The following is a 13,151-nucleotide window of genomic DNA, read 5'->3' on the forward strand; positions in this document are numbered from 1 at the left end:
AAATCTGTATATAGAAATATAGATTAGAAGCCCAGGGCTTACCCCCTGGCGGCCTTTGTCCCAATAGGGAATTGTGGGAAGCGTGCTTGTCACGACCCACGGCCGTTAAATACACACACACACACACACCTGCACCAGGTCGCTACCGTGTTAGCTCGTCCCTGGGGCCCTGAGTCTTCGAAGCTATTGAGAGAATGCAGAAGAATCGAAAACATTCGTCTTCGGTGATAAAGCTTAGCGGCATCTCGCTGGTGGATGGGATCAGCTGCAATCAGGTATGGTCACACCACATATCTCCAAAATACATTGGTGCTGTTTCTCACTATGCTAGCCACTTAAGATCTTCTAGGTCGCTTTTTTTCCAGTTGCTCTGCTTGCAAAGGCCTCACAAGGCCCAAAGTTGCAACCACTATCTTAGCTACTAGAGCCGGACGACAGCGAAGACCTATAACATAAACTTAAGTCTTCACTGCGCCGAATCCATCGAAGTGAAGCCAGATGAGTACCCTTCTGGACTCCGACTAGTCGTTATTGTCCGGTCGGTTTGGTCGCCTTTACTAGAGAAACAGCCTTCACTAGCAGACGCATTACATATCCCTTCATGATCTATATTCATAGGGCTTAAGGGAAAGCGTTTGATAAAATTCATACTAGGCATTGAACTAGAATATTATCGCATTAGTGTTGTACAAGATTTATGCAGCTATCACCTAAGGGCTTGGATCATTGACTGGCTACCGACTAACTATTCTTTTATGTGAGTTTGCAATGTAAGTGCGCCAGCCTTGATGAGTTACTCGTTGATCTACTTGGTAAAATGCCCCATTAATTGCGATCAATCTTTTTGCTTTGCTAGTAAGACCTAGTTACAATGACTCACCTCTCTTCATATCGATGCCCTAATACGATATGGTGAGGCAGCAACTTACGAGGTGACTCACTCTTTTTACCCACAAGTAATCCTGTTAATCTATGTAACAGAGAGGATGAGTCAACTGGTTAGGACCGGTCGACTCGCCAACGCCTATACCAGAGCAGGGGGCGTCATCTATGGCCGCAAGGGCATAGCAGGAGTACACCATATTGTAGCCTGAGACAAGCTAGGTTACTCTCTTCTATAATCGCGTAATAGCTAGAGAGATTATAGCTAAATGCCGCGAACTGCACGACTGGATAAATAGAGTACCCTACTACAGCTATATATAAAGCCTAGCAAACGTAGAAAGGACAGCAGCAGACAACGGCAATAAGTTGTAATATCAATCACTACTATATGTATAGATTTTGGTATGATATTTCCCCTCGTCCAGTTCCCCAGCAGTTTCATTTCAATGATGAGTATACTTTTCACTCGCCGAGATGAACGCACCATTTTGCTTAAGTTGGTGTCTTCTTATGATTAGAATTGAGGTTTCTGAGGTTTTCGATTGCATGCTGTTTCTTGACATTTCATCATATGGTTCTGAAGGATTTTACTGATAAATAAAGCTATAGCTATAACCGACAGAAACCCAGCTATAGTGGGAGGGAACTCATCAGGCCGACGTCTAAGTCTTTCTAGCTGTGAGGAGGGCGACAAACCCAGTGCCGAATCGATACCGGTAGAAAGACTTGTACTGATGGAAAACATTGAGATCTCTTATTAATAGGAAATCACTGTGTAGAAGATGAGGATACTAGATGATCTCTGAAAGGTATGCGTGGCGTACAAAGTCAACCGCAGCACCCATTACTGCTCTTAGTGATCTGTATTCCGAGAGAAGACGAATTGAATAGAGATAAAATATCTTTTAGAATTCGAATATTTGTCATTTCATGTACTGAAATGTCCCTGTATATGAATTGATGGGACGGCTCTCTCCGTCAATGGTTGATCACGTATACGTCCTCGGCGCGCGGCCATGTTGTCTCAGAGATAGTGGCAAGGGCACTATGAAGGACACTCTGGCAGCAGGGGTGAAAGTACAGTAAAACCGCATTTATGAGAGTCCCCACGAAGTATTTTGACCTAGTGCCAATCGCTGCTCCATAAATACCCTACGTTGTGCATGTAGACTACCCCCGAGACCCTATTGTAACGAGGCAGCAATTTATTTGGCTCGTCTCTAGTCTCAAGTATGAATATCTTTCAGAACCCGTACTGTTTGATATTAGTAGCCAGTGTGTGGCTTGAGTACGGCTGAGCGAACAGGCCCGTTTCCCACCCCCTGTGGTAATAGTGCTAGATGTAGTAAGGAAGGAACATCTGTTCTTCATGTCTACGCCCTAGAAGACCTATTATGCCTGTTTACTGTGCGACTGGCTTCACAAACATTGGGAATACCACGGATTCGCCGATGAGCATGTGGAGCCACTCGCACAAGCGGTAGGGCCCGTCCAGCCGCTGCCACCACACTGGCCCCATTTGGTTTGAGTAGCCCCAGCAGTCGGAGTAGTGGTGATGGTGCTCTGTTGTGAGGTCGTAGTGGTCGTGGCCGTGGTCGTGCCTGAAGACGGAGCGCCACTTTCCATCTCGAAAGAGCTAACCAGCACGCTTCCACCAAGAGATGCAGTAGCATAGTTGAAGATACCGTACCGGTAGCCCATGAAGAACTGCCAGGTATTATTCAGCGTATATGGTGTTCCAATGGAGTGGAAGCTGGAGCCATCGGTGCTATAGTAGAATGTAGCCGTCCTGCCGCTGCCGGGCTGGATGTTGGCGTATGCGCGCAGCCAGATCTTGGACGGGCTTCCGGAAAGGTTGACGCCCGCGACCTCGGAGCCTGTTGAGAGGGTGTTCCAATTGCCGTCCATTGTGAGACCCGCGACCATGCTCACGCGGAAGACGCCGCTGTTGTTGATGACGGCGACATACGCGGACGAGTCGCGGAGCATGGCGAGTCCGCTCCGGTCTCCGGGTTTCGTGTTGCTGATGGCCAGCTCGATTGTTGCTGTGGAGTCCGGGCCCAGGATCCGGTGCGTCAGGGTGTTTCGGGCTGCGTAGAGGTTGTTGGTCACAGTGGCAGCTTTCAGTGTCAGTCCGTTGTTGACGCTGTAGTAGTTAGGGTCTGGGTTGTGGTTCCATTCCCATTGAGGGCCCAATGTGCTGCCCTGGAATGTGTCTTTTCCGGTAGGGGAGGCCAGGGTACGAGGTGTCAAAGGATATGGATACTGGGTTCCCCAGCCCCCGTTTACTGTAGTCAGCACTGGGAACCCGTCAGTGCCCCAGGTAATCGGGGCGAGAACGGGGACTCTGCCTCCTGGATAGCTGTCGACAAAGGCCATGTAGTACCAGTTCCCTGCCGGGGTGTCGACAATGCCACCCTAACGTCGTTAGTTTAATGCCGTCTCTTAATTGTGGAAGAGCTACATACCTGATGGGGCACACCACCGCCGGTGATAGGCGTTGCAATGTCCTTTAAGAGTAGTTTTTGAGTGTACGGCCCCCATGGGCTGCTTGCCTTGAGAACATACTCGGCATTGGCAGGAAGAGTGTTGAAGATGTAGTATTCGCCGTTGATCTTATAGAACCGCGATCCCTCAATGGCTCCGATTGTGGACTGGAAGACCTGCTGTGCTTTCACCTGACTGAGCCCGTTGGAAGAGAGCTGGGCGACGGAGATGGTGGTCCCTCCGTACGCCACATACATTGTATCGTCATCATCGATGAGCAAGCTGCAATCGTAGTAACAGGTATTGATAACACCACTCTTTGTCCAGGGCCCTGTCACCGAAGGAGCAGTGTAGATATATGTTGTACTGAACTGGATGCACCCAATCCAGTACCACAAGCCGTTGCTCTTACGATATCTGAGGGTCGAAGCCCAGATACCTTTGACGTAGGCCTGTCCCCCGTCCAGGTTATAGATAGAGCCCCAGTCCAATGTAGGCACAGAATGTCCGACGAATTCCCAGTTGACTAGATCATACGACTGTAGAATAGGAGCACCGGGAGAGTAATGCATAGTTGATGCGGAATAGTAAAACGTATCATCCACTCGGAAGATATCGAGATCAGCCAGGTCCTCCCACAAGACCGGCTGATTGAAATTTGCGCCCAATGCGGCGGCCACAAAGAAAAATGCGGATATGATTCCTTTCATCTTGCAATGAATTTTAAGCCTGAGCTTTGGTGTTGTTAGTCACTTCATAGGTCGTCTGTCCCCATTTTATAGATCGTCGGCAGCATGTCCTGACACGACAAGAGTCTCGGGTCAGCTCCACTTGCGAATAAACCTCTATTTACCGAGATCCCTGCCATTAATTATGCATTTCGGGCTTTCTGACATCTTACTCTCGATGATCGCAGAGGTACCGATTGCAATCGCGGGGCCTGGAGCGTTGACGGAGCGATGAACTATGTCGACCGTGACAATGGAAGACCACTTGGAGGGAGTATTCATCAAATCAACAGTAATAGCAGATCATAGCAGTAAATGATCACTCTGAAGAACTTTCGGCTGAGATTTCTAGCTCATTGCCAAAATGTGGAGTTTCCGACATTCTGACGGACCGTTTTCCCGAGTAGTTCGTATCCATGCCTATCGCCTTCGCAGACCTTGAACATGCAGGAAGAACATTGCACGGCAGATAATCTTCTAGCACCTTAGCCGAATTAATCTCGACCTAATCTACTGAAAACAATAAGCAATGCCTGACCCCTCATCTCTGAGTCTGGGGAAAAGAATGGACCCTGGGTACAAAGATTCCAATCAGCTCCTCCGATTAAACCAGGTGATTGACATCTTCAGCCCAATGTAGCTTCGGACCCTGCAGGTCTGCTTGTGATCTCGCCAGAATAAGTCTGCTAAGACGCTGACTCCGTATAGAATAGAGAAAGGGCTATACTCCGCTTGTAATGCTAACTGCTTAAACTCAGAACCTACCGGATTGTTGCAGCTACCGCAGCCCTAGTCTTGCGTCTGCACCCCATAGCAGAAGGGCATATGCATCAAGGGTGAGTGATGTAGCTTGGCTATCCACGTTGAGCCAAGAACTTAGTTCGTAGAGATTGTCGAAGAGGACTCAGACTCCCCCGCAAGATGCGACCCCCGCGCATGCTTAGCGGAGTACACCTCAAATGCCGCTCGGGATTGACCATTCAGATTGAGATATCCTCTGGCAAGGCTGCTAACTGAAGATTGCGGGGTCCTCAAGGGCAAATCATTGCTGAGGAGCTGGTTGATTGACAGTGTGTTGATTTTAGCCAAAATACCCCTACCGTGATATTCGGTTGTCGGCTAATATCCAGTCCTCTGCAGCATCCCAAAGTACCCAAAACCGAGACATTATAGATTAATATGGTTCAAAGCGTTGCATTGATTCAGCCATTCTCCGGTGGAGTGCATCTTCTTGCTTCCATGTTGTCGGCATCTGTTCATCGCGCCTATGCCGAAGGAGGCTTTTTGGTGCTTTAAGATGGGCCATCATTGTCGATCCTTCACTCTTACGCATCGGGGAGTATGATTAGTAGAGCAAGGTCTCAAGTTGATTATAGGTTTCACTGCATCGATAGGATCTCGCGATGAGAGCTTTAGGGGTCACACTCCTCGGACTGGCACTGGCCGTCCAGGCTCAGCAACCGCTGTATGCCCAATGTACGTCGATATTACTCTCCTAATCAAGGCTTTGAAGCATCACTAACTTCAACATGAGGCGGTGGAATTGGTTGGACGGGCTCGACTCAATGCGTCGCTGGTGCATGCTGCAGCTCTCAGAACGCCTGGTACTATCAATGTCTCTCTGGCAACTGCATGCCCAGCACGACTATGACCACAACCACCGCTACGCGCACCACGTCGATAACAACAACCTCGACGAGCACTTCCAGCGCTACTGGAAGCCTGCCTACCAGTTTCAAGTGGAGCTCGACCGATGCGCTTGTTGGTCCCAAGAACGACGGCCGCAACATTGCGGGAATCAAGGACCCCTCTATCATAGAGGTTGACGGCACATACCATGTTTTCGCAAGCACGGCCCAAGCATCAGGCTACAATCTAGTGTACTTTAATTTCACGGACTTTAGTCAAGCGGGTAATGCTCCCTTCTTCTATCTCGACCAGAGTGGGATTGGGACAGGCTACCGCGCCGCGCCACAGGTCTTCTACTTTGAACCGCAGCAGCTGTGGTACCTGGTCTATCAGAATGGAAACGCGGCCTACTCCACCAACAAGGACATTAGCAATCCTGCTGGGTGGAGTGCCCCCAAGAACTTCTTCAGCAGTGTTCCTAGTATCATCACTCAGAATATCGGCAACGGCTACTGGGTGGATATGTGGGTTATCTGCAACGCATCTAATTGCTTCCTCTTCTCTTCTGATGATAACGGTCACCTCTACCGTTCACAGACCTTTCTGAGCAGTTTTCCCAACGGCATGGGCAACACGGTTATTGCGCTCTCTGACTCCAATGCATACAACCTCTTCGAAGCTTCGAATGTATACCACGTCGGAAATGAGTATCTTCTCATCGTTGAAGCCATCGGCAGTGATGGGTACCGGTACTTCCGGTCATGGACTGCGCCGTCTCTCACGGGTACCTGGACCGGGCTTGCAAACACCGAAGCCAACCCATTTGCCCGCTCTAATAATGTGGTCTTCTCCGGGAGTGCCTGGACCAAGAGCATCAGCCATGGCGAGATGGTGCGCTCCCAGGTGGACCAGACTATGACTATCAGCCCGTGCAAGCTCCGCTACCTCTACCAAGGTCTGAATCCGACGGCGACAGGTGATTACAACGCGTTGCCGTGGAAACTAGGTCTCCTTACGCAGACCAATTCGGCTTGTTAGTTTGGATGTCAGGGATACGTAGGCAGTTGTTTGGTCATACTTGCGCAAGGATCAATGGAGCAGTGACGATAGTGACAGTGAATCTCATAAATTCTGTGTCGTCCTGTAATTATTACTGTGTAGCTGTCAGAGCCCTGGTGATTGGAGTGAGAACGGGCTCTGCCTCTGGGATAGCCGTTGGCAAAGATTATGTACATAGTAGGTCTTATAGTCCCTAAACTACGTATATTTCTGTTAAGCGAGTAGATTGATATGATAATTAAGAACTACTTAACCAAATCTATTAGCTGAAACCTAAGAGGAGCTCGATAGGATCTCGCATTCTTGAGAGAGCATAAAATAGAGCCTTAAAGGTCTGCTGAAAGTAAAAGCCAATATTTCAGGAGAACCCCGTCTATGTGGATGGAAACGGATTCGCGTACACAGAGAGCGCTTCGCTGTCGGTTTCTAAGTCAAAGGTACTAGCCTCAACAGACACAATTACTCGCAAGATCCGTCGTCGTACATCTGCCGGGGTCAATCAGTTTAGTGGCTGGGAACGAATGGAGGACTCGTCAGCTAGACCTGGTTCCGATCAAGGGTGGAAGATCATGAAGACTGTGCGGCTTGACATTCAGGATGAACCTATAGAGCTTGCGAATCGCAAGGAGCCTCTCAGCGCGGCGGTGCCAACGGATAGATAGGCCATGATGCATAATGGATTATCAAGCTGTGTTACCTATAGGTTAATGTCACTGTCATCTAAAGCTTATATGCTGATCATTCCAGTCCAAGGCTTCACTGGCTTAAGATTCAAATATAGAACAAAATTAGAAACAGACAAGATATATTAGTCAGTGTGCCCGAGTGGTTAAGGGGAGTGATTAGAAATCACTTGGCTTCGGCCGCATAGGTTCGAGTCCTATCGCTGACGGATCTTTTTTTTTCAACTTTTGTCAAGTTAGCTGACCATAACCCTAACCCTACGCTATGGATATTTTTTGAAAGTTTTCTGGAAATGGCAATGGGCTGCTCTCAATAAACAACTCAAATCATGCCTAGAGAAAAGACGGTCCAACGCCCTCTTATAGGATAAACATATTGCAGCCCACCTGATCGCTGGGTAAATAGCTAGATTGTCCTATTTTGGCCTGCATACCCCTTAGAATCTAGGTTCGGGATCGAATGGCTCCATCCCACCGGGTGAACAGTGAAGACCGTGAAGTACCGGGCAGTGGCCGGTAAACTGGAGGCCTCCGTCGCTGGTATATCTCGACAGTTTCCACAGAGAATGGAATCACCTTTCAAGCAAATTGGACTATATACTCTGCCCGTGCAGAATGCAGCTCATAGTAAACATTCTCCGGATCCTGTCCATTGCGGCTCTGGCAAGCCCGTCGGCTGCAAGTCCTTGTCCGCAAGATTCGCCTACAGCCAGAACAGAAAACGGAACACTGTGCGGCATGCGTCTGCCTTCAATCATTCAAAATGCGTTTCTGGGGGGTTCCATTCGCTCAGCCGCCGGTCAATGACCTCCGCCTACGGCATCCTGTTCCCTACAATAAGCGATACAAAGCGTACCCTGCGACATCGCAGCCTGCCAATTGCCCTGGATACGCCGGGTTCGACGTCGGTATTGGTCGGTTGAGTGGGGACTGCCTCTACCTCAATGTCGTTGTGCCTGACAATGCTTCCTTGCATGGGCGGTTGCCTGTGTTGGTTTGGTGGGTTGATTCCTTTCCGAGCTGGGATACTGACCTGGGACAGGATCTACGGCGGCGGCGTCGCCGATCCCAGATACAACATGCCCTATATTGTGCAGCAGTCTGCGACAATCGGCAAACCCCTCATCTTTGTGTTTAACAATCCCTCTAGGAATCTGTCCAACTATATAGGATCGTATCCTTCCTATCATGAGCTGTCAGAGTTCATGTCTCGGTCTTGGGTCTCTTTTGTGCATGATCTGGATCCGAACGGGCACGCGGTGGACGGTGCACCATATTGGCCACAATATGAACAGTCACAACCGCAGAATATCGTCTTTCGCACTGTGGACGACTTCAATTGGAAGGGGAGCTATAGAATGGATCAGCTCAAATGGTGGAATGCGCACTGGTCTACTTTGAGATCTTGATTTTCCATCCTGTTCTGTGCAGATCAATCAATGGAAACAGGATATTCAAGTCGTAAAGGCGACATCAATACCATTGCTCCACTATTCCTAGTGGACTAGCTCAGGCTAAGCAACAGGCTAGTAAAGACGCCATGACGTTGCCATGCGCACGAGGATAGCGCTGATCTGCAGACTGACGATGTGGCTGATGGAGCGAATATCCAGCGGATCAAATAGACGAGTCCATTTCCTTCAGCACGTGGACTATCTCTAGGTTTTACTTGGTCAATCAATCACGCATATCTTAGACGCAGAAGCTTACGCGTCAGGCACAGTGTGCGACTCAATCACTCTATATAAAGTACACTACCCCCATCTTGTTTTCGGGCAGTACCAACACTCTCGCCCACACTCAGATCCTGTAAACAAGATGACGATCCCAAAGTACGGCGTCTGGGCCGCCCAACCAACCCACTACACGGCCGAGACCGAAAAACAAGACCCCAAGTCCCCGCACATCTACCTCTACTTCAAAGACGACACCAGCAGCAAACAGCACCAGGCCGCCATCAACGTCAAATCCACCGACAAGGATACCCGCCTCGTCTTCTGGCTGAACCGCAACTTCTCCCACCCAATCACCCAGGACCTGTCCTCCCTCGATGAAGGGTTCACGCTCCTCAGCAGCAACAGCAACAGCAACAGCACCGAGCTGGAAGGACTGGACTACATCCGCACCGAAGGCCTCGTCGACATCAACGCAGGCAAGGTCCTCCCGCACGATATCCCCGGCCCGAACAACGACATCTTGGACTCCCTCGATCCGATCCTCTCTGGTGCGATTGCCCAAAAGGCGCGGGTGTATATCTTCGGCTCGTCGTATGGCACGGGGATCCACGACGTGCATATGAATCAGGGGAGTCTGCCGCAGTTTGAGAACGGGGTGTATGAGGATGGGGCGTTGCTGTTTGAGTTTGGGGATGGGCATTGGGAGGCTGTCTTTTTGGCGTTTGCGTCGCAGAGGATCCCGACGGATCAGAGGGGAGAGGCGGAGAAGGGTAGTAAAGAGTTGGCGGAGATATTGGGGGAATAGGCCTTTTCGTTTCTGTGTGAATTCTGTAGTTGAGAATGGATCATGGATTGAAGTATTATGTTAGTGTACGTGGTATCTCTCCTCTCGCGTTCGTCTTACTCATGCTCGGGTACATCCAGGCCAGCCTGAGTCACAGCTATAAGCCAACGCAAAAGCTGCCATCATTTCCCTGCCAGCACCGCCCGTGACACGGCAAGAAAGCCGACGTTGATGACGACCGGGATGTCTGGAGGTGAAATGCACGGCAGACAGGTTTCCGTGCCTCCTCCGCCTGCTGAGCTGTTGGCTCGACTTATCCATCTGTCGAGTTGTTCAAGGCTGGTTCAGAGGATTCCGGTTCAGCGGATTTCCAACAACCGCGAGCGACGGGCCAGACGCTGAGAGCCCTCGCGATACTCAAATAGCGGAGATTCTGCGCAACGCTCAAGAAGTTCGAGTAATGATGAACTCTTAGGCACTCACGAGCCCGCCTTGGTCGTCGAGACCTCAAACGTCCGATGTACGCCAATCTTAGACGCAGACAGCACAGGCACCGAGTGCGACTTTCCGTTCAGGTGCTCCGTGCTTGAGGTCGTGAGATCCGAGGCTTCGTTTCTCTCTGCCGTCGAGACCGTAGTTCCAAGGTGCACGTCCTTGGGGTTGTTCTTGCTGCAGTCGTGGCGGGAGAGCGAGGTGCCGTTCACGTTGCTTTCAAAGTCACCGAGGGGGTACTGGTGCTGGCGTTTCCTGCCCTGGGGGCCGGAGGAGTCGAAGATGCGGTAGGAAGATCCAGTGCGGCTGTGGAGGATGCGGAAGAGAGGACGTACGGTGGCGAGGCTGCCGGCTGTGATGGCAAGGCCGGTTTCGATGTTGGACCAGATTGCGATCTGCATTGTTAGTATTCTCGGAAATAACTGATATGCGATAGCTCACCTGGACGGTTGCATCTATATCCAGTCAGAGAATGGTCAGAAATGTGATAGATTTGCGGATGACTTACATAGGAAATCTTCATTGCGAATGGTCTGAACGAAAGGAATCCGGATTATAATGGCAACACTCGCGCTAGATAATGGATTAATATTCATCTCGGAAAGGCAACAGGCAGACGTACATGCATGCCATGCCCAGGAGACCCGCAACAGCGACCTTGGTCTGCTTGTTCATCTGCAGATTGCGCACGAGCAAGATAGGCAACAGGCCAACAGTCAGGTCGAAAAGCGCAGAAACCACACTGAAGATGTACAGCATGATGATGATCGCGTCCACATATCCGCATCTGCCGGGGGTGTCGCCGCGCATCCGCGTCCAGAAATAGGACACCGGCGAGCATTGGACTATGATGAGGATGAAAAAGACGATGCCAACAAGGACTGTGAGGACAGTGACTGCGTACATGATCCGCCTGTGAGATGGAAGAACCATGACACGCAGCAAGAAGATGGCGACAGATATCTTGCAGAGAATGGACGAGACGGCGTAGCCAATGTCGCAGAGGAACCAGTACTGGAGACGTCAGTCGGGTGTTGAGCCATTAAGAACGGTACAAACCTCCATAGCGACTGTTCTCTGCTTGGGAGTCAGATCGACGAGATGCTTTCCTGTTCCCCAGAAGGCGCCTCCGATCATACACTCGGAGAACATGACATAGAATAGCTGAAGAAAGTCAGCATTGACTATTGCAGGCGCAGAGCGAGGATACCATAGACAAGATCATGACAGTATCATCCCAGCCAAACGCCTTGACAATGCGCAAGCGCATATAGCATCGCAGGACGACCGCAATGCTGGCCACTGCCAGAAAAGTGGCCGCCACCCCACGGACCGCGGCACTTTCGTCCACCATGACGCTGCTGCAACCGGTGATTGAAGTGAAAGTGCGCGCAATCCCCAAGCGGAATGGAATTGTCGACCATACAAAGTCAACTACAGGGAAGGTCGCTTTTTGAATACTAGGACTCGAGCTCCGTGGTGATGGGAGTATTTAGGTTTTTGCACGGATTATGACAAGACAATACTTTCTGTGGAAGGCCTGAACATCGTATCATGTTCTAAATTTGACTATTTTTCGGGTCGCCACCGACAGACGTTTGCATGGCGTCGTTAACTCGTCGTCGGTATACCACAGTCGAGGGAACCCAGCGTAGATGCTTTGCATCCATCTCTCCACCTTCCTTGTCGACCGTCTATTCTGTGCACGATACACTGATCACACTCACTACTCGTCTGTAGAAAAATCTTTTCTAGAGAATTTGAAAAAGCAGACTGTCTGTTTGAGTGTTCTGTGCTGAAGGTGACTAAAGTGGGCCACTATCAGAAACTTCCCACGGTTAAGCCCTGGATCTATATTTTACGTCCACTTTTCCGATCTCGATCCGCAAAAAGTCCTGAATCAGGAACTGTACCCATGGCCAATGATGTCTTGGCTCTTAAGCTTCTGCGACAACCGCTTTGATGTGCGAACCATGGATCTGTGTCTCTTCTCGGCTGTGGAATCCTGCAGTCCTGAGAATTGGCTGTTCTCCTTTTCTGCTACCAATGAAATCATCGTGTGTAAAAGAACAGGATAACATTGTCACGAGAGTATCAGATGAGTCGATCCATGGTCCGCAATCTTGTACAATTTCAGGCAAAACCTCGGTAAACCCTTCCATCAGATAAGATCAGAGACATGAAATCCCAACTATACAGCATCCCTCAGTCCTGCAAGATCGCAACTCTTTTCATTTGAGGTTGAGCTGCGAATACTAGTTTTCTGGTCCTGTTGATTTACTTTAATACAACTTGACTGATTCATTCCAAAGCGAGTTGTTCATGAGGAAACCAAAGAATATAATCTGACTCCACCATATGACCAGGGAACCCGAGTCGCAAAGTGTAGCCAAACCTCATAATGAGCCGGTTAGGGACTTGAAACAATCCTATCTCTCCAGGATTATCCAGACTCTTTCCTCTTCTAGGTGACAGCCTCTTGAAACACTTCAGGAACAGTTGTGGACCCTTACTAAGGCTTAGCTAGGTGGATAAGTAGACAAGGGACCTGCCAATGAGCTGTGGGGTCTATATATACCTGAACATAACTATCTGAACTTTGTAACGTAATCAACCACCGAGCGACGAATACCACCGAGCGACGAATTTTTGCCGCTTCTAATAATATTTTGAAGCTTTTCAACCACCAACATCATTAGACTTGACTATCTAGTAGCTGAATATATAG

The 13,151-nt window shown here is 49.6% G+C and overlaps 5 protein-coding genes across 5 annotated transcripts; 3 read left to right on the forward strand and 2 right to left on the reverse strand.

Moving 5' to 3' along the window:
* Positions 1-2,304: 2,304 nt before the first annotated feature.
* CDV56_100531 (putative xylosidase/glycosyl hydrolase) lies at positions 2,305-4,082 on the reverse strand (the record flags this gene model as incomplete). The annotated part of the gene is made up of 2 exons (XM_026754150.1): positions 2,305-3,303; positions 3,354-4,082. 2 exons carry the CDS (start codon positions 4,080-4,082, stop codon positions 2,305-2,307), a joined length of 1,728 nt encoding a protein of 575 aa, XP_026609652.1.
* Positions 4,083-5,503: 1,421 nt separating this feature from the next.
* Positions 5,504-6,767, forward strand: abfII (putative extracellular glycosyl hydrolase/cellulase; the record flags this gene model as incomplete). Its single annotated transcript, XM_026754663.1, has 2 exons — positions 5,504-5,576; positions 5,635-6,767. The coding sequence occupies 2 exons, from the start codon at positions 5,504-5,506 to the stop codon at positions 6,765-6,767; spliced, it is 1,206 nt and encodes a 401-aa protein (XP_026609653.1).
* A 1,467-nt stretch (positions 6,768-8,234) lies between these two features.
* CDV56_101455 (uncharacterized protein) lies at positions 8,235-8,880 on the forward strand (the record flags this gene model as incomplete). The annotated part of the gene is made up of 2 exons (XM_026755074.1): positions 8,235-8,470; positions 8,514-8,880. 2 exons carry the CDS (start codon positions 8,235-8,237, stop codon positions 8,878-8,880), a joined length of 603 nt encoding a protein of 200 aa, XP_026609654.1.
* Positions 8,881-9,289: 409 nt separating this feature from the next.
* On the forward strand, positions 9,290-9,952 carry CDV56_101608 (YukJ family protein; the record flags this gene model as incomplete). Its single annotated transcript, XM_026755227.1, has 1 exon — positions 9,290-9,952. The coding sequence occupies one exon, from the start codon at positions 9,290-9,292 to the stop codon at positions 9,950-9,952; it is 663 nt and encodes a 220-aa protein (XP_026609655.1).
* Positions 9,953-10,410: 458 nt separating this feature from the next.
* On the reverse strand, positions 10,411-11,777 carry CDV56_101754 (putative PTH11-like integral membrane protein; the record flags this gene model as incomplete). Its single annotated transcript, XM_026755373.1, has 6 exons — positions 10,411-10,818; positions 10,865-10,878; positions 10,932-10,996; positions 11,046-11,437; positions 11,483-11,587; positions 11,634-11,777. The coding sequence occupies 6 exons, from the start codon at positions 11,775-11,777 to the stop codon at positions 10,411-10,413; spliced, it is 1,128 nt and encodes a 375-aa protein (XP_026609656.1).
* Between the last annotated feature and the right edge of the window lie 1,374 nt (positions 11,778-13,151).

The sequence above is a fragment of the Aspergillus thermomutatus genome (assembly GCF_002237265.1).
Source record: "Aspergillus thermomutatus strain HMR AF 39 chromosome Unknown NODE_449, whole genome shotgun sequence".
Lineage (NCBI taxonomy): Eukaryota > Fungi > Ascomycota > Eurotiomycetes > Eurotiales > Aspergillaceae > Aspergillus > Aspergillus thermomutatus.